The sequence below is a fragment of the Artemia sp. Qi Xiang Cuo genome, chromosome 9 (assembly GCF_049724085.1).
Source record: "Artemia sp. Qi Xiang Cuo chromosome 9, ASM4972408v1, whole genome shotgun sequence".
Lineage (NCBI taxonomy): Eukaryota > Metazoa > Arthropoda > Branchiopoda > Anostraca > Artemiidae > Artemia > Artemia sp. Qi Xiang Cuo.
This window is the reverse complement of record NC_142802.1, coordinates 28,725,830-28,748,130: the sequence shown is the minus strand read 5'-3', so window position 1 is coordinate 28,748,130 and position 22,301 is coordinate 28,725,830. Positions and strand designations below refer to the sequence as shown.

At 35.5% G+C, this 22,301-nt stretch overlaps 2 protein-coding genes across 2 annotated transcripts in view; both read left to right on the top strand.

Moving 5' to 3' along the window:
- LOC148948531 (uncharacterized) overlaps window positions 1–17,950 on the top strand; it is a 51,167-nt gene extending 33,217 nt beyond the window's left edge. The window contains exon 3 of the mRNA XM_089094960.1: window positions 13,479–17,950. Within this exon, the coding sequence (XP_088951086.1) occupies window positions 13,493–17,950 (4,458 nt within the window). The 5' untranslated portion in view covers window positions 13,479–13,492. The remainder of the gene's footprint in view (window positions 1–13,478) is intronic.
- LOC148948532 (uncharacterized) lies at window positions 642–8,912 on the top strand. Its single transcript, XM_089094446.1, has 2 exons — window positions 642–744; window positions 6,443–8,912. The coding sequence occupies exon 2, from the start codon at window positions 6,457–6,459 to the stop codon at window positions 7,516–7,518; it is 1,062 nt and encodes a 353-aa protein (XP_088950572.1). The 5' UTR covers window positions 642–744; window positions 6,443–6,456; the 3' UTR covers window positions 7,519–8,912.
- Window positions 17,951–22,301: the final 4,351 nt, after the last annotated feature.

The window sequence follows — 22,301 nt, the reverse complement described above, 5'->3', positions numbered from 1 at the left end:
CACATTTGAGGCTCATGAAGATTAAAAACAGTGTCCAATTAAGAGTTAGAGTTTTTTTTTTTGTTGTGATGGATTTGCTATATTCAAAGTTTGAATTATCACATGTTGCATTACCGTATTTTACATAAGGACTTAACTTGTATTTATAGTAGAATTATCTTGTAAAATATTTAATTACCTGTAAATTGCATGTCCTCTTTTAAAGCCTTCCTGAGTTCTGAGTTCTTTTATTTGTCAATAAATTTTCAACGAAAATCAACTATACCTTAAGGCTACTACTTTCATTCCAATTAGTAACAAAAAAACTTGTTTTGCATTTTAAATGTAAAACTTATATTTAAAAACTTTTACATTTTGGGGTGAAAACACTACCAGTATCCGTTTAAAAGATACAAATTTGCTTCTTATTTCATTCTTATTCCTAATTAAGGGTGAAAAAACTTTGTAGTTTCAAATTTTTATTTTTTTTGATAAAAATCACCAACCTTACTGTTTAAACAAGCCTTGTTTCTGCCATATGAAGTAGAAACGATTATTTCATTTGTATCCTAGTCTTGAGCCTGTAGTCATGTCCAATCTTTTCTTTTTCTAATTTTAGTTTTGTGGTACAGAGTGAAAAATAATCTTCGCATCCAATCTACGAAATACTCCCTGGATTAATAAAAGCCATGTGAAAGTAACTGATTGGGAGTTTTGATAAGCAACTGAAAGCTACATGACAGCAGTTGATGAGTTCAGGTCTAGGTATTAAATTCTGACTTGGTGTCCTCAAGGTTAAAGAAAACGGGCTTTGGGAGCAATCGATAGGGTCTACTATCAAACGCAGGTGCAGAATGCAGATGATTTTTTAATTCATATGCTTTTGTTTGATGTGGTAGAAGATCAACCCTTTGTCAAAGTTAGAATTGCTAGTCAGATTAAAGTCGTGGACGAATATTTCAATGGTACAGTACTAACATCCGTACCAACTGATATGAGCAAGAGAGAAAGGCATACAATTTAACAGGGATAAGTGTTTGTTCATTGTAAAACCTATTTCAAATATCTGCAATGTCGTCGCTGGTTCAAGGTATTTATTTTGATCAAAACAATACAAAAATATCAGAGGCAGTACTCTAGCACTGCCCAAGTAAAGAAACATATGCCTGTGGTTTTTTTTGGTCCTTCAATTCCTTCTTATGAAAGGGATGGCTGTAAAAACTTCGAAGGGGGCTTATTCGATCGGAAATCCAAAGTTCTAGTACCCTTTTTAGAGTCGAAAGTGATTGGATGGTAACTAGCCTCTCTCCCATGCTTTTATTTGCCATCGATCCCTCTAACCCTCCAAGACATCTAATCAAAATTTTGGGTAGACTTTTTGTTCAAAATATGCCAAAGGTTCTTAGGGAAGTTTGACTTATGGGGAGGAGCAGAGGTAAATTGAAAGAAACCATGTATGTTGGCTATCAAAATAGCATGTCTTTAACATCTCGGGAACGACTTATGAGAACCAACCTAAAATTACCGAGCATTGGGGAGAGGAGATAAGGGCTTCATATTTTGTGTTAGAGAGAGAGGATGTGGGGACCAAAAATATGTGACTCTAATTTATATTACACGGATAAATAATTTAATATAAGAAAACTATTGTTGCATACATTTGTTGTTGCATAAAACCAATAATGAGTGTGAGTTGGGTCCAATATTGTTGAAATGTTTCAAATTTTGAATATTTACATGTTTTTTTGTCTGTTCTGCTGTTATTATACAGTGGGAGTTTGTTTTTGATTAGTTTTCATTATTTTTGTCTGATTGTTTATTTTCTGCTGTAAATATTTGTGTTTCTTCTATATAACATGCTTTGAAGCCTTTTAGAAAGATGTTTAATGTAATGGTTTATATGTATTTTAGAATAAATAAAATTATATTCTAATTTGAAGAACAACTGCTCATAAGTGCAAATTATGAGGGCTCACACTTTGCCAACAGTACACATAAATTACAAAGAAGGACTATGCCAAAGTCGAGAAATCAACGATCTCTTCTTGAGGCTGAGCAACTATTCATGAGACACAAGCAATGGATACAAAGTTTTGTACCGAACAATTCCGGTGACTGATAATAACAATATACAAGAAAGATAAGAAAAGGACACCCTAAATGGTCAATCATTTTGATCAAAAGCTTCCGTCAATCAATTGATTAAAACATGATTAACCGTCTAGGAACCAATTAAGTGATTCAAACTTTCTATCAATCACCATGAACGCTTGACTCAAGCTTCAAACGGGTTTCTAGACGGTCAATCATGCTTTAATCAATTGATTGATGGAAGCTTTTGATCGAAATGATTGACACTCTAGGGTGCCCATAACTCGATTGGTGCTCTCCATCTTGTCCTTGTCTCAAGTAATTATTAAAATTTTTAATAATTATTAATAGACGACAAGATGGAGTGTAGAAGGAAATTGAGAAAAAAATTACATACAGAGAAACTTTAGGACGAAGAAAAGTTGTACAAATTTACAAACAAAAGAAAATCTGTGGAACTACTATTTGATTACTACTACTAGATAGACATAGCTCTAATAATTTAAGAAAAGACAAAAATAATGTAAAAATTTAACAAGGTCCTGTATGAAGATCTGACACTTGGAAACCTGAAAATTTTGACAAAATTGACCAAGTAGATCTATCTGAGCAAATGGGCCAGAAAGAATTTTTGACAGGGAAAAGAACCCACTCATCCATCACCAGATAAAGAAAAACACCCAGACAGGTAACTATGTAAAGAAAGTGAAGCGCCCTGCAAGAGCTAAAAGAGGATCGTTCAACTAAATACAAGTGGGATGGAAAAGTAATAACTGCACTAACAAGTGTACTAATTATAAGAAAAAAGCATAATTTAGTCCTTCACAAGACAGGGACGGATCTAGACCGAAATCTTGGAGGAGGCCTAACGTGACAAGGGCGCCAATGAGCAAAATCTTGGGGTGGAGGAATGTGACAAAGGTGCCAATAATTGACTAAATTAACAAATTTGTTCTAAAAAAAAGAAGAAAAAAACAAGAAATGTGGGTACCAGACAAAGTCTTGGGGGGGGGGGTCCCCCGGCCCCACCCTGGATCCGCCACTTACAAGAGACTCATTTAACTAAAGAAGCGATAACACCAAATCTCGCTGGTTTTTATACAATGAGGTGTGACAAAGAAGGGAACAAAGGTGGAGGCTTGATGACCTTAGAAAAAAAAGAAGAAAATGTTCCTTTTAAGGAAGTAACTTTAAACTTAATAGGAGAACAAAAGCTCGGCTCATAATAGTAAAACTTAGCTAATTACAATAACTGGGCAACAGTAAATTTTGCTTTGACTCAGTTTAAAAAGTGATTGAATGCTGCGTAGAGGATAATTTTTTAGGGGAAGACTGCAAGCTTCACAACCAGATGCGGGATACTGCATCAAGACAGTGCTCAACAGGATCAAGTGCTCAACAATTAACCTTTGTCTTGTTTATTCATCAATAACATTGAAACATGAAGCATATTTAGGTGGTGCTGTGGATTCTGAACATCTTCCGGTGTAGGTTTGAGATGCTCTATAGTTTCAAAGAGCAAAAAAAAGTGTCCTGTGGTGGTGCAGTGGAATTTATCTCAGCTTGGTAATACGGGACCCAGGGTTCGAACCCAGCTCTAGCAACATACTGCAGGACCGATGCAAGGACATTAGTAGTCAAGAGGCGTCGTTAATTCGATACAATTAAAATTTTGCAGTGACTGACAGCCCAACTGATTATTGAATGATGAAAGCATAACTGTCCTGATGCCTTTTTTTTTCTTTTTTTGTCCGCCAGGGCTAGCAGGCTACTGGAAGATTGTAGAGAGATATTTAATGACTCAAAAGCTACTGCTCATATATTCTTACTTTTATAAATTTGTCTTGATACCTACATTGTAAAGTGTCGTATGGAACCAAAAATGGCAATTATTGGTGCAATTTCAGGATTAGAAAGGCTGGAGAGCGTACCAAGGGTGCCATTGTAACCTTCATGGCTGAAAATACGTAACCTGAGGTTGGCAATCTTCCCCTGTCGCATTCTCCCTACCAGCCTCCTCAAGTGACTGAAAACTAAAAACCGCGTTTTGAAAAAAACAAAACAAAAAAAAATGCCTAATGAAAAAACTTATTTTTTTCTTTTTCATCTTCATGAAAACAGTTTAATTTTTCCTGCAACTCCTCGAAGATATCCAAACTCAAAACCCAAGCTGCATCTCTGAGCTTCATTACCTTCTTTGGTTGTGGGTTTTCATTATGTGGTATGTATACTGAGCTGAATACGACACGTTCAGAGCCAATCAGAAGTTTCACCAAAACGAATACCACATATTTAGAAGAATACTCAAATAATTTCTAGGCATTTAAATTTTGCGGATGGTAAATATGACCTCTGGAAGTGGTGCTTGTCTCATTACTAGCAAAGAGTTTGGCTCCCCTGACATTCCCTATGATCCTTTCTTTGACAGTGTAAGACTCCTGTACCAACGCTAGAAACGTTTGTGTCTTTGCCAGCAGCCTGCCAAAATTATATGAAGCGGTCTGACAGTAATGCAGATTGATCTGAAAGCGCTCTAGCCCCCGCGGGTCATAAGCTGGACTCGTTTAAGTATTAGAATGTATTGACAAGGATTCATTGTCATTTCGCCGCAATTTTTTCCCAACAATGCTCATTCACTCCACTGATGGAGATCTTTCATTCGTGAATTTTACAATTAGTATTAACTCTTCCATCAAATAAATAAAGGAAAAGTTCTCTTAACCTTGGTTTATGACCACTAATTCGGGACCTTCACTCACAACTAATTTATTTCGAGGGTTAAATTAGTGCTTGGCCTCAGAGGATCCCCTTGCACACACCCTCAGCCATCCCTCCGGTTTGCCATCCTGTGCTAATTGGATATACGCCAGATTGTTCGTCACAGGGTAGCCTCTTGAGCGGGGGCCTTAGATTCGGGCTCCCGTCTTGATGGCAATCTCAGATATGGAGAACACTGAACTTTATCACCTTTATTCTTTTTCTCAATCCTTATCCAGAGTTTCACCTTGGAAATAGGTCTCTTCATGGCTTCAGTGGTCAGTATAAGGTCAAGACATGCCCTAATTTTTTGGTCGGCTTGCTTAGCTGTACCCTATCTTTATGTAAGGGCATGAGAATAGTCTCAGTGAAAAGGACTGAGCCGGCCCCGTAATCTCTTGACGTCTCTGCACTTTGCCTTCTGGTTTATCTCTGTCGTCCCCTGCCATTTCTGGCTCCCGGCTTGGGAGTTCAATATGAAAAAGGCCTCGGGCTCCGACATCGAAATTCATGCCCCAATGTATTCTGAGACCAAATCTTATCCCCCCAGCAACCACTAAAAACCTGGTATGCTCAGAGACAATACTTGAAGCTGGACGCACACTATCACCTACAATTATGTACTAAAAGTTATCGATGACATGGTTGATGAAAGACTATTGAGAGCCTTATAAATTAGTCTTTTATTTTTCGGAGGCTATTCCTGGACTTCTGTTCTCCTGAAAAAATAGGATGTTTTTTGCGTCGATTTCTGTTTTTAGTAAAGTGCTAGTTTATAGAAATCTACAGTTGTAAGGAAATTTCACAAGACAGTTTATCTGAGGTAGTTTTATAGATATATCTTGCATAATCTGCTAAGCAATAATTTTTCCTCCTTTTAAGTTTAAACTTCGATCTTTACTTCCGTAAGACTTTATTATTATTTTTTAAATTAAATTTGATAAGTTTGTAATAAGACCTAGTGGAGAAAATTAGGATCATTTGTTTAGAATTTACTTGTCTGCTTGAAATTTATAAATTTTGAGAAGAGTCATTTTAGAATAGACTTGATCATTTTGACCAAAACAAACAATCTTTTTAATATTCAATAACTGTCAGATCTTGCTTTTTTTGGGTACTAATCTGTGCTCAAATGTTTGTTGTTCAAAGCAAACATTTTTCCTGAGAAAAAACATACGTATGTAATGCTTCTACAAGTACCATTTCCTGGAAAAATTGTTACTAAATCTTGGAACTCATTATCATTAAATTGTTTAAGATTTCCATGTATAAGTGTATATATACTGGAAAATAAGTGAATTCTTCCTAAAATAAAGTCTGGAAGCTCTTTGCCAAAGCTAGATACTTCTCTATTTCTGGATTCTAGCTTTAACTTAGTTTCCAGTGCCCAAGTATTGGCTAGAAAAAAATGTAACTAATGAGTATTTCTGAGAGGGCAGAGCATCAGTTTTAGACATTTAACTACATATTTTTCTCAAAGAGATTTTGCAAAGGTTAACTGGCTACAATAAACTGCATTCTCTTCTCCAACTTTTGTCTTTCTGTGGTTTTCTACATTATGCATCCATGATCCCGTTCAGTGCTGATTACAAAAGATTCTTCTCTTTTTTTGCAGTGAATTAATTTACAATGGTGCAGCTTCATGTTGAAGGTTTACTTTCCTTAAGCCCTGATGTTTTGAAGGCAACTTTAGGTGCAAAAGATTCTGAAATACTCTGTGGGTTTTGCTTCAAGACTGAGTCTCATGTGCACAGTGTCTATGGTACCATTCTTTTCAATCCCAGTGAATGTTGCGTAGAACTCCGATGTCAAGACGATGGAACTCCTAAGCTCTGTGATGTTAAATTTATTTCTGAAGAAATCAATGATTGTAGCAACGAAGTTGTGACAGTTGACGATAGTGATGACAATTCTCTATGCTTCTTTCAGTCGGATATGGATGAACCTGTTGAATGTGAAGTAGGATCTAGTGAGATAGGCGTATCAATGCCTGCTAGCAGTTCAAACTTTTATGAAACAGTTCACGAAGCTGTAGACTATATTTCCATTGAAAAACAAATCACAGAAGACGTGGATTTGATAAACGACCCACCAAAAAAGATTCATGTGCTAAAAAAAGTGGACTTATTTAACTGTCAAAAATGCCCGGAGAGGTTTTCTAACAGAAGTTCTTTCATTTCCCATTGTACTACCTACCATAGTCTCCCAGTAAACCGTGTATTTAATTGCAATATCTGTGGGAAAAGCTTCGGAGCGCCAAATAGATTAAAAACGCATCGATCTTCTGTTCATGGAATTGAAGCGCAGTCAATTACCTGTGAACTTTGTCAGTACGTATCCCATACACGTGATCATCACAACTACCATATGAAAGCAAAACATTGTGAGGCTCCCCTTATTTGTCACTTATGTGGGAAAAGCTTCACTATAAGAAGCTCTTTTAATAGACATATTAGGTTACATAATGGAATTAAAACAGCAAAACGATTATGTCCAATTTGTGGAGTATATATATCAAGGCCAGATCATCTAAAGGCTCACATTAAGGTGCACACAGATGGCCCTAATGCACATAAATGTGATGAATGTGGTGTGGTGTTTCCGTCATTTCTGAAGTTAAGAAGTCATAGACAACATCACAGATTTGTGAGGGTTTTCAATAACAGAGAAAATAATGTTCCACTGCCATAGTTTTTGCAGAATGTTTTCCCGACTAAAAATGCTCAGGAACATGTAACTCTCTTTCGTGGCTTATGATGACGAAATATATTGCTTATTATATACAGTAAAAGTTGCAGTTTATTTTTTAGTGATTGAAGGACTATGCTTAAATTTTGAACTATGATGTAGATTTTAATATTTAAGGAATTTACTTGAACTTGCTGCAGAATATACTTGTTTACATGTCAATTTTCTGGTAAATTATATGTCCTGTTTCAAAGCCATCATTATGCATCCACTCCGAATAATTCACAACAAAGAAGCTTTTGAACTTTGTATTTTAACATTGTGTTGGAAAAATAGCACCAACTTTTCTGCTGAAGACTTAGACTTGTTTTTACTATCTGAAATAGAAAAGATAATTTATGTCCTAATATTTAACTTGTTGCTACTCCTAATTATTTATTGTGTAGTTCAGACGAAAATTTTTTTTCTTTTTTATGTTTTATTTTTCTTGTAGAAGAAAAAAACATTGAGTCAAAAAGAGATAACAATTCACCAGCTTGGAATTCTCTTGTGAAGGAAATAGCTCAGCATTTTTTACCAGGGGTGCAACCAGGAAAGGCTTCTGGGGCGGGGGGAATTAACTATTTTTAGGGCGAGCAGACCTACCATTGCCTAGTGCGTATGTACCTATGTCTATATAAACCAATATACTATGAGCACTGTACACCATATTAAAGAAATGTGAATTTTGGATGTCAGCAGCAAATTAGGAAAAGCCAGTTTTTAGGCTCAAGGGGTAAATTTACAACAAAAGTTTTTTTTACGAAAACATGTTGAGTCTTGGTGACTTTTAAGTAATTTCATCGAGATTGCATCCAAAGTCACCCCGATTCGTTTTTTGTATGAATGCTATTGCTAGAGCATTTACCCGTTCTTCGTAAGTTCTGATTCTCAGTTAGGTTCTTGAAGCTTCAATGAGTAAAATCCCCTCTCAGGCATGCAAGTTGTGAATGAGATTGTTGCTAAACTTCAAAGTAACGCATTTACCACGGGCAGAAAGTCAGCATTTCAATGCTTTTCAATAGTATTCTCATGTTTTTTCTTCTTTTTTATATTTTATTTTTTGTTTATTTAAAACTTGTCAGTTTTTATTTTATTATTTGTTTATCCAAAACTTGTCATTTTTTATTTTATTTATTTTTTTTTATTCAAAACTGGTCACAACAGAATGACTTCACCATACAACTCTAAGGTTTCAAGGTCATAAAATTTCGCTAGCTTGGTATTTCTAGAAGTGTTTTGGTTCTCACCGTCTTCTAAGCTGGCTCGTAACCAACTCTAGAAAGTTGATAGTATGTTCTTGTGTGAATCAAATTTTTGGGTAAAAGCCTGGATAGAGTTTGAGAGGAAAGAAAGGAGCTTTCTAAAATATTCCTCAACTGAGAACGGTGACTAGAACTAGAACGGTGACTAGAACTAGAACGGTGTGTTTTATTGCTTTTTCACCCTATTGTTCTTGGTCTCAAAACAGGGATCTTCAAATTTTCACATAGCTAACTAAATTTCTTAGAATCAGGTAAAAACTTGACGCCTGCCTCAGTTCAGGACGACGAGATTTGTACTCTATAAGTGCAAACTTAATGGGAAAGTCAGGGAAAAAAAACTACTCGATTACAGAGGCTCACCAGAAAGCTTTACTAGATATTTACTTTCATTGATTTGAGACACATGTATTTTGTCTAAAAGCTTACCAGTGCTATAAAATATTATCAAGGTATCAAGAATTATATTTGGAAAACAGGGAAAGTAAAGCTCATTTGTTATAGTGTTTCTTTTAGAAGAAGTCTTGGCACAAGATTAGCACGTCCCAAATTAGTTTTCCTTCCAAATATAATGATTACTGCTTGCACAGCTCAATCTCAGCCCCCCTTTCAATTGGGATAGATACAGCCCTAGGATATATACAAGTTGGGTTTTATGTGTTTGCATTATTTCTCTATGAACCTCTTCTATGTGTGTTTGACTGTAAACATAACGTCGTTTCGCATGGAATCAGTGAGGCAATTCGCCTTTACATTATCTCGGGAAGCTTCTCTCGTACCTTTCCATTTTTAAATTCACACTTTACTCATTTTTTAGAACATGAGCTTTGCTTCCCAACAGCAGTGCAGAGTAAGAAAAAACCTTTGTGAGGGGGTTAACCCCCCCCTTTTGCTACGCCCCTGATGTTTACTATAACATCCCCACACTCTAAACTATACCTCCCCCCGGATTAATAAAAGTGTGTGAAAGCAAATGTTTTAAAGTTTCTTTTAACAATCTTGATAGCTATGTTTAAACGTATAGATACACAATTGAAAACTATGTGAAATTGTGAAAACTATTGAAAACTATGTGAATTTACTGTCTTGCAAGCTAAGGAAAATTGACTTTTGAGCCCAATTGATGTGGGCAATTTTAGTGTAAAGCTACCCTCAAAAATGAAAAAGAGCTCGGCTAGTATTTGAAAGGCCTCACAATAATATTCGATGAAAAGAATTTGACTTGTAAAGGGATGAACATAGTAAATCATTTCTTGGATCTTGAATTTTGAAGAAACTGGTATACTTATGAAACCTGCAAAAAAAAACAAGTAAATTCTAGTGAAATATGATAAGTTACAAACATTTATAATTACATGATTTCGCTTTGTTGTTTCCAGCTTTTCATTGAGTATATTTAAGTAGTTTTTAAGAAAGATTTTACCGTGATATCTTGTCTAGCCCCAAATCTAGCTCGTTTCACTTTTTTTTCTTTTTTTAATGGGAAAAATTAACCTCGTAGACCTTTTATTCAGTGGTTGAATTTACAGACATATTTACTACATAGAAGGTAGGCACAGCTTTGTATATCACGACAATGATTTTCATCAAAGGCTCGGGCTTAATTGAAAACGGAAAACCAACCGAAGTTGGCGTTCACCTGGGGGTTGAAATCCTACCAACCTAGCTTGAGTTACCCTGCTTTTCCTTTTTTTAGTGGCTACGCCAGCCAATCCCTTTCACTAAAATAGTCTGTTTATATGGTAATTCTTATAATTTCGTAACATGACTGAACAGTTTAAAATAGTGGAAATGTTAATATTAGGTATCAGATTACGATATGCTTTGATGTATCAAGCTAATGCTGAACATTGTCAGTATTCATTTTGACAAGGTAACGCTTTAAAATTTGGACGGACTCTTCCCTCTTATCAGGGAAATCATATTAAACAAGAGTTCGTAGAATATTGAAAGAGGGCTTTTTCAAATGGAAAATAAAAAGTCCCACTGTTTTTTTTTGTAAATAGCAAAAAGTATTTTGCAATAACATACTGCTTTTTTTACCTTTTTTTTTTGCTGTAAAACCAAAGTTTTGGCCTGAATAGGTAGCGAGCTAAAATCCCCAGATCCTCATTTGGCTTAAATTATTCAAACACCTTTGTATACCATCTTCCGATTACTCAGGACGGACTGTCGTTCCGTGACGTATTTTCTCTAAATATATACTGAGTGCATATCAATGGAATACTTATTATGGACAATTATTTAAGCTTTATGAACGGTGTTGCATAGTTGCAATTTAAACCTTAAAGGGGAGACATTCAGTGGATATTTCTGTGGTGATCAAGGTTCTAAGTCTAAAAAAGTGCATTTTTAAACCCAAATTGTCCAAGTGCCCATAATTCTTTCAGACCAATATGGAGGCAGAATGGATCTCCTAGCGTATCTTCACATGAAGGAAAATATTTGGACTAGTAGTTCAATATGGATTGTCAGTAAACGGTAGCATCTCTTTCAATGTGGAAACATTTCTAAAGTAAAATGGAATGCTATATTTGTTTTCTTACAAATAGGGGATGCTTGGGCGCATCTTCAAAAATATGATTTACCGACAAATCCCCCGCCCACTTGAAAAATTTGAATTTTCGGATGTAAACTACGTTTTTGGCATTTAGCCTATCCCCCAGAGACTTCTACGTGTCATTTTACGAAATTGACGACTGTAGAAAATAGAGAAAGACTCATCCTGTGAAATATTTTGAATTCTAGTGCTCTTTTTAAGAAGTATAAAAGATTTTGTCCCAATTAATGCTTATACTTTATCATTTTTTGGGAGAACACAATTTTGGTCCTAAGAAATTTTACAAGAACTAAAACATGATAAAATAGCCATTCTGTTTAAGGTATTAAAAAGCCTTATTAAAAATTAAATGTTTCTATGGTCGCCTTCCCGCTTGGTCGTACTTTTTGCTTTTGAGCCGATTATTGTGCAGTCTAAATCTTGATTCAAAAAAAAGAAACTGGATAAAAATTAAATTAAAAAATGGCTTTGAAACTTTAAACGAACGAAAAATGTAATAAGTTTGAGAAAGATTGCAACCCCCTCACCGTCTTGCCTTACGTTAAAGTTTCACTCGCGATTATGTGAAAGCTCCTTAGAAACCAAAACCATGTCCGCTGGTGGTGATTGCTATTGGTCTATTAACCCTGTTGTCTTTCAAAGAATTCGAATTGAAGTGATTGTCGTTTTCAAACAGTTCGTGCTAACAAATTGTTTGTGAGGAATGACGTTGGCCAATAGTACTCGAATCTCCAATACAAAAGAAGACATTTTGATAACAATATATACGTAAAACGAACTAGCTTTTCATGTTGATGCCGAATAAGAAAGTGTATTGGTACCTTTTAGGAGACAGAACTGGTTTTAGTGTTGCCAAAAAAAACTATCAACACCATCTTCCTCCTCCAGTGTCCTTTCTCCTCCAACCTATTAAAATTTATTAGCGTAAAAAACTCTGTTAATTTTAGGAAAAGGAGGATAAAACCCCCAGAAGGGGTCTGATCTTGACGAAAACTACCGAATAAAATTCATGCTTCTAAGAACCCTACAGCAACGGTCTCAAGCCCCTACATAAAACTATACGAAATTTTCTGAGAACAATTGTAACGGATAAGTGTTTTTTCCCGGGAGGGTTGTATCGTATCAGCCACTATCGAGTGTTGGAAGAGGGCTCAAGTAGAAACTTAAAGTATTAGTACCCTTTTCAAGTAACCCGAGAGAACACGCCACAGCAAAGGGGAATTTCTGCCGTTTGGCGATGCAAAACCAAATCAACTGCATGGCCACTGAATAATGCCTTAGCTGGGGAAAAAACTGGTTTGATTGATTGTAGTGTATTTATACACTACACTACTGTTATGTAATGTAGTTATACAATGCTAAAATTAGATAGTGATATGATAAAATTATGCACAGATCTAGGATAATAAAATCTAGGCTTTGCAGGGACTGAGAAAAAGAGTGTTTAAATGACAAATTTGAGTGAAGGTGGCGAACGTATTTAAACATTTGACTTCCATTTTTGAATTTAGTGCCAAATAAAGTTTACTAAGATCTTAACCAATAAAGTTTTGTTTTTCACCATTTTTGTGTTCATTTAAATCAAAATGAAGAGGTTAAATTTTACGGGTCCATTTTTTATTTTAATGCCAAATAATGTTTCCTGAAACCTCAACCCAAAAAATTTTTTTCATCAGTTTTTTTTCCACGTAAAAAAAAAATAAATTAATAGGTGCCTTCTCAAGAGAACAGTCGTCGTTTTATTACTCTTCTGAGAAGTTAACTGTTCAGTTGAATTTTATTTTTATGTTTTTACTAAGGACGGCTGAGTGGGGTTATCCGCCAAAAAATGTGCATTTATCCACGTTTTCACTAGCTGTGAGTTGTTTCGTTATATTCATTGTTCTACGTGTTCTCTTATGCCCTTTCTCCCCTAATTGTTTCTTATACCAACACCTTAAAAATGCAAATGAGTGTGAAAGGTCATAGGAGTGGCTCCAGGCTTAGGAAGCTACATTGCTGCATATACCAAACACTTGTTATTTCATACGTAAGATTAGGACAAGCTACTTGGTAGTGTATCATGTGTAAAAGCCTATGATTAAACAATTTTTTTGTTGCAGGTTAACTATTAAAAATGCGAGGACTCCCTGTTGAAGGCTTTCTTACTCTTGATGCCAGTGTTTGGCAGGCGAAATTGTCTTCAAATGTGAGTAAAATGATATGTGCTTTCTGTTTTGAGACTAGAGCTCACGAACATGCTGTGTTTGGAACACTGGTAGTTAATGAAGCTAGCTGCTCGGTGCAGTTAAAAAGTAAGATGTGTAATTCTCCTGATGTTACTTTCAATGAACATTTTAGCAAAGAAGGAGAAATATTCCTATATAGCAGCACAAGTATCAGAAACAAAGAGGACATAGAAGATTTTGTATTTTTGGAGACAAATTCAAATGTCATCGAAAAAGGGCAGTCTCCTGACCAAAAATTAGTGCAAATTCCAAAAGAATCTGGTAATACAAGCGAGAAATTTGCAAATTTTTTTAGCGGAGAAAGTGATTCCCTCATTCGAGAGGATAGTAGCACAAAAAGTTTTATTGATAGTGTCAGTCAGACTGGTAAAATTGATATTTCGGTTGTACTAGAAAGTTGTATGAGTGTTGGAGGAAGTTGTATTAATATCCCTGAAGAACCAGAAGCAATTAGCAGTACTGATGAACAAGAAGAAGAGAATGAGGATAACCTTGGTTCCGCAACTAAGTCAGGTGGGAATGTCGAAGCTTATATATGTAAAATATGTTGCAAAACATTTTGTCGGAAATTTGATCTAGAGAGTCACATATCTCTTTCCCATAATATGCACCAATGGTCGTATGTTTGTGAGATTTGCACCAGAGGGTTTCGCTATCCGAACAGGCTAAGAAACCACCGAGCCGCAGTTCATGGACTGGATGTAAAACCGGTCAGTTGTGGAATATGTAATCATGAATCAGTAACACAAGATCATCATCGCTATCACATGAAAGCCAAACATTGGAGACATTGGAGCATCATGAAAAAATATCGTACCGAAGATATTACATTTCAGGCAACGTTTGAAACAGATACAAATGTAGATGAAAATCATCCATCTTCGGATGAAAAATCTCATGAAATTTCGAAATTGCGCATGGAAATGAGTGAAAATCCGAGTTTTTCTAGTAGAAGAATAGAAAGCAGCAATTTTAGCATGACTAGTAAAATGAATGTATCTCCATCGTCCCAAGATCAAGAAAATTGCACAAGAATTGATGAAGAATCCCAACTAGTCAGCAATGTAAACGAAAAACGAGAGGAAAGTGTGTCACGCCTATGTTCAAAAAAATTGAACAAGCTTCAGAAAGCAGAATTTTTAATTGAGAATAACAGAGCACACACAAATGCTTGTGAAATATGCTGCAAAATATTTCTTCGGAAACAAGACTTTGAAATGCATATTTCTGATTGTCATAACATGCCAGTCGATTTACCATATATGTGTGAGATCTGTGGCAAAAATTTGTACTATCCTCAGAGGTTAAGAGATCACCGAGCTTCAGTCCATGGAATCGACGTAAGACCAGTCATTTGTGAAATATGTAATCATAAATCAATAACACAGGATCGTCATCGCTATCACATGAAAGTAAAACATTGCAGGGAAGATATCAGTAAAAAAGAAAGTACCAAAGATTTTTCGTTTCTGCAAGTGTTTGAGGATGAAAATGACTACTCTGCAGATGAAGAACCAAGCGATACTTCAAAATTGCCTGATGATTTAAGTGAAAGAAACATAAGTTTTCCTAACAGAAAAGGTGATTCAAATGGAGATGATAATGCCACCAAAACAAATGCAGTTGATTATTTTGACTGTTCCAGTGCAATTGACATATCATCGTCATCTCAAGATCAAGAAATGTGTGGTACAATCCTTGAAGAATCACAATTGCTCGACAGAAATAAAAAACATAAAGAAAATTTGCCTGACAATAGTCCAGATAGAATTGATGATCGAATTAAAGATGGCTTGCTATTTAAGAATACGAAAACTAAAACCAATACGTGTCAAATATGCTCTAAAATATTTATGCTTAAACGGGACTTCGACAAGCATAATTCTGAGTGTCATAATAAGCCACTCGAATCGCCTTGTGCATGTGATATCTGCGGGAAAAATTTATACTATCCAAAAAGGTTAAGAAATCACCGAGCTTCAGTTCATAGAATTGACATTAAACCAGTTATTTGTGAAATATGTAATCATGAATCAGTAACACAAGATCACCATGCCTACCATATCAAATCGAGACATTGTGGGCAAAGCATTATAAACAAAAAAGGCAACGAAGATTTCGGAAGTAGGCAAGTGTCTGATGCGACCTTTAACGTTGATGGAAATCACCACTTTGCTAGTGAAAAATTGCGTGGAATTTCAAAATTATCCGAGGATTTAACTGGAGTAAATGTATGTTTGTCTAACAGAAAAGCTGATCCCCTCTTTAAAGAGTTTAGAAAGTCAACTGAAAGTGATGCTGGTAAAAGCACTATGTCTCCCTTATTTCAAGATCAAGAAATTTCAACCAGTCTCACTGGAGAACAATTAGTTAGCGATATAGGCGAAATACATATACTTAAGAAAACAGAGTTGCCGTTCAAGACTACCAAAAGAAAAGCGAATACATGTGAAATATGTTGCAAAACATTTCGGCGGAAATACAACTTTGATAAGCACAATTCTGAATGCCACAATATTCAAGTCGAATTTCCTTATGCGTGTGAGATTTGTGGCAAAAATTTGTACTATCCAAAAAGACTGATTTTTTGGATAAAAAGACTGAACCATTTGACTTCAGTCCATGGAGTTAACGCAAAACCGGTCACATGCGAAACATGTAACCACGAATCAGCAACACGGGATCACCATTCCTATCATATTAAAGTAAAACATAGCAGTCAAAATATTGGAATCATAAATATCCACGAAGATTTTGCAACTCTACAAGGGTCAGAGACGCATTCAAAGTTGAATGGAAACCACCAAGCTGTTAGCGGAAAATCGTTGGAGGTTTTGCATATATCAGATGATTTAATTAAGGCAAACATGTGTAACGGAAAAAGTGATTCCCTCTTTGGACAGCATAGTTTAATTGAAAGTAATGATGGTAAAACTGCTGTGGTACCATCACCTCAGAAACAAGAAAACTCTTTTAATGCCACTGAAGAAGCATTGTTATTTACCGATAAAGACGAAAGACAAGAGAAAAATGAGCCTGACTCTAGTTCAAAAACTATTAATAATCATCAGAAAGCAGAATTGTCATTTAAAACTGCCAAAATAAAAGCAAATACCTGTGAAATATGCTGCATAACATTTCATCGGAAATACAACTTTGATAAGCACAATTCTGAGTGCCATGAAATTCAAGTGGAATCGCCCTATGTATGTGACATTTGTGGTAAAAATTTGTATTATCCAAAAAGGCTGATAAACCATCTAGCCTCAGCCCACGGGGTTGCCACAAAACCAGTAATTTGTGAAATATGTAATCATGAATCAGCCACACAAGATCACCATCATTATCACATGAAAGTAAAACATTGCGGACGGAGTTTTAGAAACAAAGAAGGTGCCAAAGGTATAAAAGTTTTCCAAGTGTCAGAAACAAGCGCAAATATTGACGGTAGTCACCACTCTGCTGACCAAAAATCGGATGAAGTTTCAAAAGTGTCCGGAGATATCAATGAGATGGATGAAGACTTTTCTAGTAGGCAAACTAATTCCTTCTTTGGGGTTGATACTGCCACCGAAAGTAATACTCTTGAGGATTTTGATATGACTTGTAGAATGAAAGTTTCTCCAGTTTCTCAAAATGAAGACGTTTGCACTAGTATCTACGAAGAAGAACAGCTAGTTAAAAGTACTGTTGAAAAACAAAAGGAAGTGCCACTTGGTAGTAGCTTAAGAACTATCAGTACACTTCAGAAAATAGGAATGATGTATACCGCTGCGAAAAAAACTAACACAAATACATGTAAAATATGTTGTAAGACATTTTCACGGAAGCGGTATTTAGAAAAACACAATGTTCTTTGCCATAACCTATATGATTTGCCTTATGTCTGTGAGATTTGTGGCAAAGGTTTTCGTTACCCAAATAGGTTGAGAAATCACCGTTCTTGCGCCCATGGAATTGACGTTAAGCCAGTCGATTGTAAACTTTGCAATCATAAGTCACTAACACAAGACCACCATCGCTATCACATGAAAGCAAAACATCGGGGACGCATTTTTATGTGTGAGCATTGTGGTAAAAGCTTTAATGTACTGAGTTCCTTGAATAGACATTTGAAAGGGTTTTGTACGGCTAGCTTGCCAAAAGTGATATGTGATATATGTGGCGTGAGTTTGTCTACCCCAGGTGTACTGATTACTCATATGAAGATACATGATACATGTTTTAAGTGTGCTAAATGTGATCTTGTCTTTTCTTGCTATAGGAAATTGAGAAATCATAAACCATCACATAGATTCGCTAAACATTTCAAGCAAAATGAAGGCAGTTCTCAAAAATCTGGCTAGCAAATTCCTTAGTAGATTTTAAGAATTTTTCCTTCTTTACTCAGTAGTCTGTCCAAACCTGTTCTATTAGATTACGTGTGTTTTAGGTGTTACTTGTCTACACAGTAATTTTATATATTAGACTGCAGGTTAGAACTTGAAATGACTATTTTGACACTAGTAGTCTGTCTGCTAAAGGAGTGAGATTGAACTGATTTGTGAAGGTGTTCAAATCGAGGAACTTATTAACAATTATGAATATAATTTTTTTTTTTATTTTAGTGTTTTCTTACGTTGAACAGTTGCTGTCGGACAAAAATATTGCCATGTTCTGTTCAAGAATTCCTTATGAAAGAAAGCTTGTAACATTTTCTGTCTGAAAAGTCTTTCGAAATCGGTTCTTCGGCTTTGTGATGCATGCTTAGTAGTTTATAAAATTTACATTGCACAAATAGAACTTATGTATATAATATTATTAATATTCAGAAATCTGAATGTGAAAGCAGAGGATTAATTTGCACAGATATCCCCTTTTGTTGGGGCAGGTATAAAGAATTTTTTTTGTATATAAGCAGCATCGTAGAATCGGATTTTTTTTTTCTTTCTGATACCTATTTCATTAATTTTGAGCCTTGAGGAAGGACATCACTTCATAGAGCATTTGCTAACTATAATCTTAATTTTGGAAATTTCTCCAGCTTGTATTTAAAAACGTCTTTTTTGCGTTCTCCTTCATCTACATCTATGGTATCTACCAAAATTTGGAGAAGTACTTCATTTGGAAGGTTTTCATGGAAACAAATTTGATTTTCAGCTCTTCCAAAAAACTACTAAATTATCAAGTGAAGATGGGGAGACGTACACCTACTTTACATATATATATACCTACGTACACCTATATATATATATATACCTACGTACACTATATATATATATATATATATATATATATATATATATATATATATATATATATATATATATATATATATATATATATATATATATATATATATATATATATATATATATATATATACGTATATATAGGAAATATAGGAAATGCTACCAAAGCTAGAAAGACTCCTCTTTGAAGCACTTCTGCCAGAAATAGTTGATGATAGGGTTGCAAGAAGCATGGACATTCGGGAACCATTCCTTTGAAGCAATTAACTTAGTTTCGAATAGATATATTGTTTTTTATTCAATGAATTCAGCTTGAATAAATTTTTGAACCACGTAATATCATTAAAAAAAAAAAAAATTAAAAGCCGTACCTCCACAATTCTTACTGTTTCATCATTATATTTCAGAGGTAATTACTTGGCAAGAAAAAAAAAATTGACTTTTCAGACCCCTAGACTCCGACCAAGACATCTTTTATTTACATTAATGTTGCTGCTAAGTTACCTAAACTAGCTGAAAGTGATGAAAAATCGTGGTTTACTAACGCGTACATACAAAAATGTGTCTGGCTGTCAGAGGTAAAATTTCGTGTATGCGGAGCCGTGACCCTGCGCGCTAGAGTCCACCGGTAAAAAAGCGTATATGGCAGAAACGTGTTTTTACCTTAGGCAGACGGGACAAAATGCTGCAGTCACGTCACGCGTTTTTGGCAGGGACAACTTTGCAGGAGATCGTGTTAGGGCATTCACAAAAATGTTACATTCCCATTTCTACCAGCACAGAGGTGGATAGCAAGGCAGGACATCATCAGCCCTGCTAGGAAATTTCTTTGGGGTGGCAAATACTGCAAGGAACTTAGTTTTCAGCAATTTTAAATGGTGTTATTTTCATTTTCTATTTATATGAAGTACTTCAATGTATTTAAACAAATCTATGTAATATATTTATCGATAAGGAAATCCTATTTTAGAGGTTGTGATGGCTTCAGTTATGTAGAAGATCCAAATTCTCACAGAATTTCCATCCACACAAACAATAATTCTCCTGTTCTTCCAACCAAGATTATTTTGTAGTAATATTAACAACGACTTCTTAGATGCAGAGGTCTCTATAATCTTTTGACAAGAAAGTTAAAAAATGAGGGGGGGGGGGAGGCTATTGAAGTTTCAAAACTTATAACCCTTTACTATCTATTCCACTTAGTCCTAGTTAAAAAAAATTTCCGATAATACGGGATAAATATAGGAAATGCTACCAAAGCTAGAAAGACTCCTCTTTGAAGCACTTCTGCCAGAAATAGTTGATGATAGGGTTGCAAGAAGCATGTACATTCGGGAACCATTCCTTTGAAGTAATTAACTTAGTTACGAATAGATATATTATTTTTTATTCAATGAATTCAGCTTGAATAAATTTTTGAACCACGTACTATCATAAAAAAAGAAAAATTAAAAGCCGTACCTCCACAATTCTTACTGTTTCATCATTATATTTCAGAGGTAATTACTTGGCAAGAAAAAAAAATTTTGACTTTTCAGACCCCTAGACTCTGACCAAGACATCTTTTATTTACATTTACGTTGCTGCTAAATTACCTAAACTTGCTGAAAGTGATGAAAAATCCTGGTTTACTAACGCGTACATACAAAAATGTGTCAGGCTGTCAGAGGTAAAATCTCGTATATGCGGAGCCGTGGCGCTGCGCGCTAGAGTCCACCGGTAAAAAAGCGTATATGGCAGATACGTGTTTTTACCTTAGGCAGACGGGACAAAATGCTGCAGATACGCGTTTTTGGCAGGGACAATTTTGCAGGAGATCGTGTTAGGGCATTCGCAAAAATGTTACATTCCCATTTCTACCGGCACAGAGGTGGATAGCAAGGCAGGACATCATCAGAGATGATTAATAAAAAAGCTCTGTTTTGTTGTCACAAAAACAAAGGTTAATGGTTAATGGGTTCACAGCCCTCAGCCTCTGGTGCAAGGGCTGTAAGTTATACAAGCTGCCTATTGTTAACATATAAGGTTTTTTATTAAAAAAAGAGGGAATTTTTGATCTTATAAATAAAAAAAATAAAAAATGGAGCATTAAGGTCTAAACTTAGGAAAACGTCAAGAAGAATGCCAAATACAATCAAAAAACATTTTTCCTTTATTGGTTGTGAAAAGGAAATATCAGCAATATTTACAATGGCTGATGATATCAGCCGTCACATTGTTTGGAAAATATGTAGGAGCATCTTCAACTAAATCAAGAGGTACTATGTGCATCCAGTTTTAAAAGACGTTATATCTGCAATGTGTCGAGAACAGCTGAGGGTATAAACCTGAGAGCATGAAGTTAAAACTTTCAAGGCGTATTGAAGGAATGTTAAAAAAGGGCTAGGAGTGCAACCAGTCCCCCTCCCGTGTCATTTTTAACTGCTATCTCCTCAAAGACATCTGATCAAAATTCGCTATCTAGATTCACAAACGTCAAATATTTTCAACACATATGTTTATTACTTAACGTCCAGAAAGGTCTGATTCATCTAAAAAAAAGAGACATAAATCAGCTTTAATGGTTTGTGACATCGGATTTTCTTTTTCTTTTGCAAAAATAAAAAAAAGCTTTTTTATGACTGATCTTGACAGGCGGTTTATATTATGACTTTAAAAAACAAACAATTCAAACAAGGTTGAGCATGTAAAAATTCTAACTTGTGTTTTACCCAATGATATTGCCTAATATTTTTAGAATACTGAAAAACTAAGTTCAGTGGTTCAGTTACACGAGGGTTCAGTTGCACGATGGTTCAGTTACGCTGTGGTTCAGTTGCGCCTTGGTTCAGTTGCATAGTGGTCCAGTTGCACGGTGGTTCAGTTACACAGGGGTTCAGTTAAATGGGGTTGAGTTGCACGTGGGTTTAGTTGCACGAGGGTTTAGTTAAATGGGATTCAGTCGCCCGGTGGTTCAGTTACACGAGAGTTCAGTTGCACGGGGGTTCAGTTATACGGGGGTTCAGTTGTACGGCTGTTCAGTTGCTTGTGGTTCGGTTAGCCAGTGGTTCAGTTACACGCACACCCATCACCCTAATACTCCTATTTTTAGTAACAGTAGTTGCAACATTAGTAGAAGCATGCACAAAACATATTTTGGTTTGTTTTTTCAACATTCCGCTCAGCACACGCTAAAACATTCAACTTGTTTCCGGTAACAGTCCTGGGATATTGCTTATATGTCCTTTTGAAAGCTACCATGCACTCCAAGTCACCATGCCTTTTGACTACTTAAAATTTAACTTTCCTTAAAATTTCCACCTTAATACCCATAACTTTAGCAGCAACATTAATCGTAGAAGTAGTAACATAATAGCGATAGTAGTGCTAGTGGTAGGAGTAATAGAAGTTGTAGCATACAAATATTTGCATTTTGGTTAGTACAACAAGCACTTTAGATTTTAACTCCATGCTCCAAGCCCTTCCT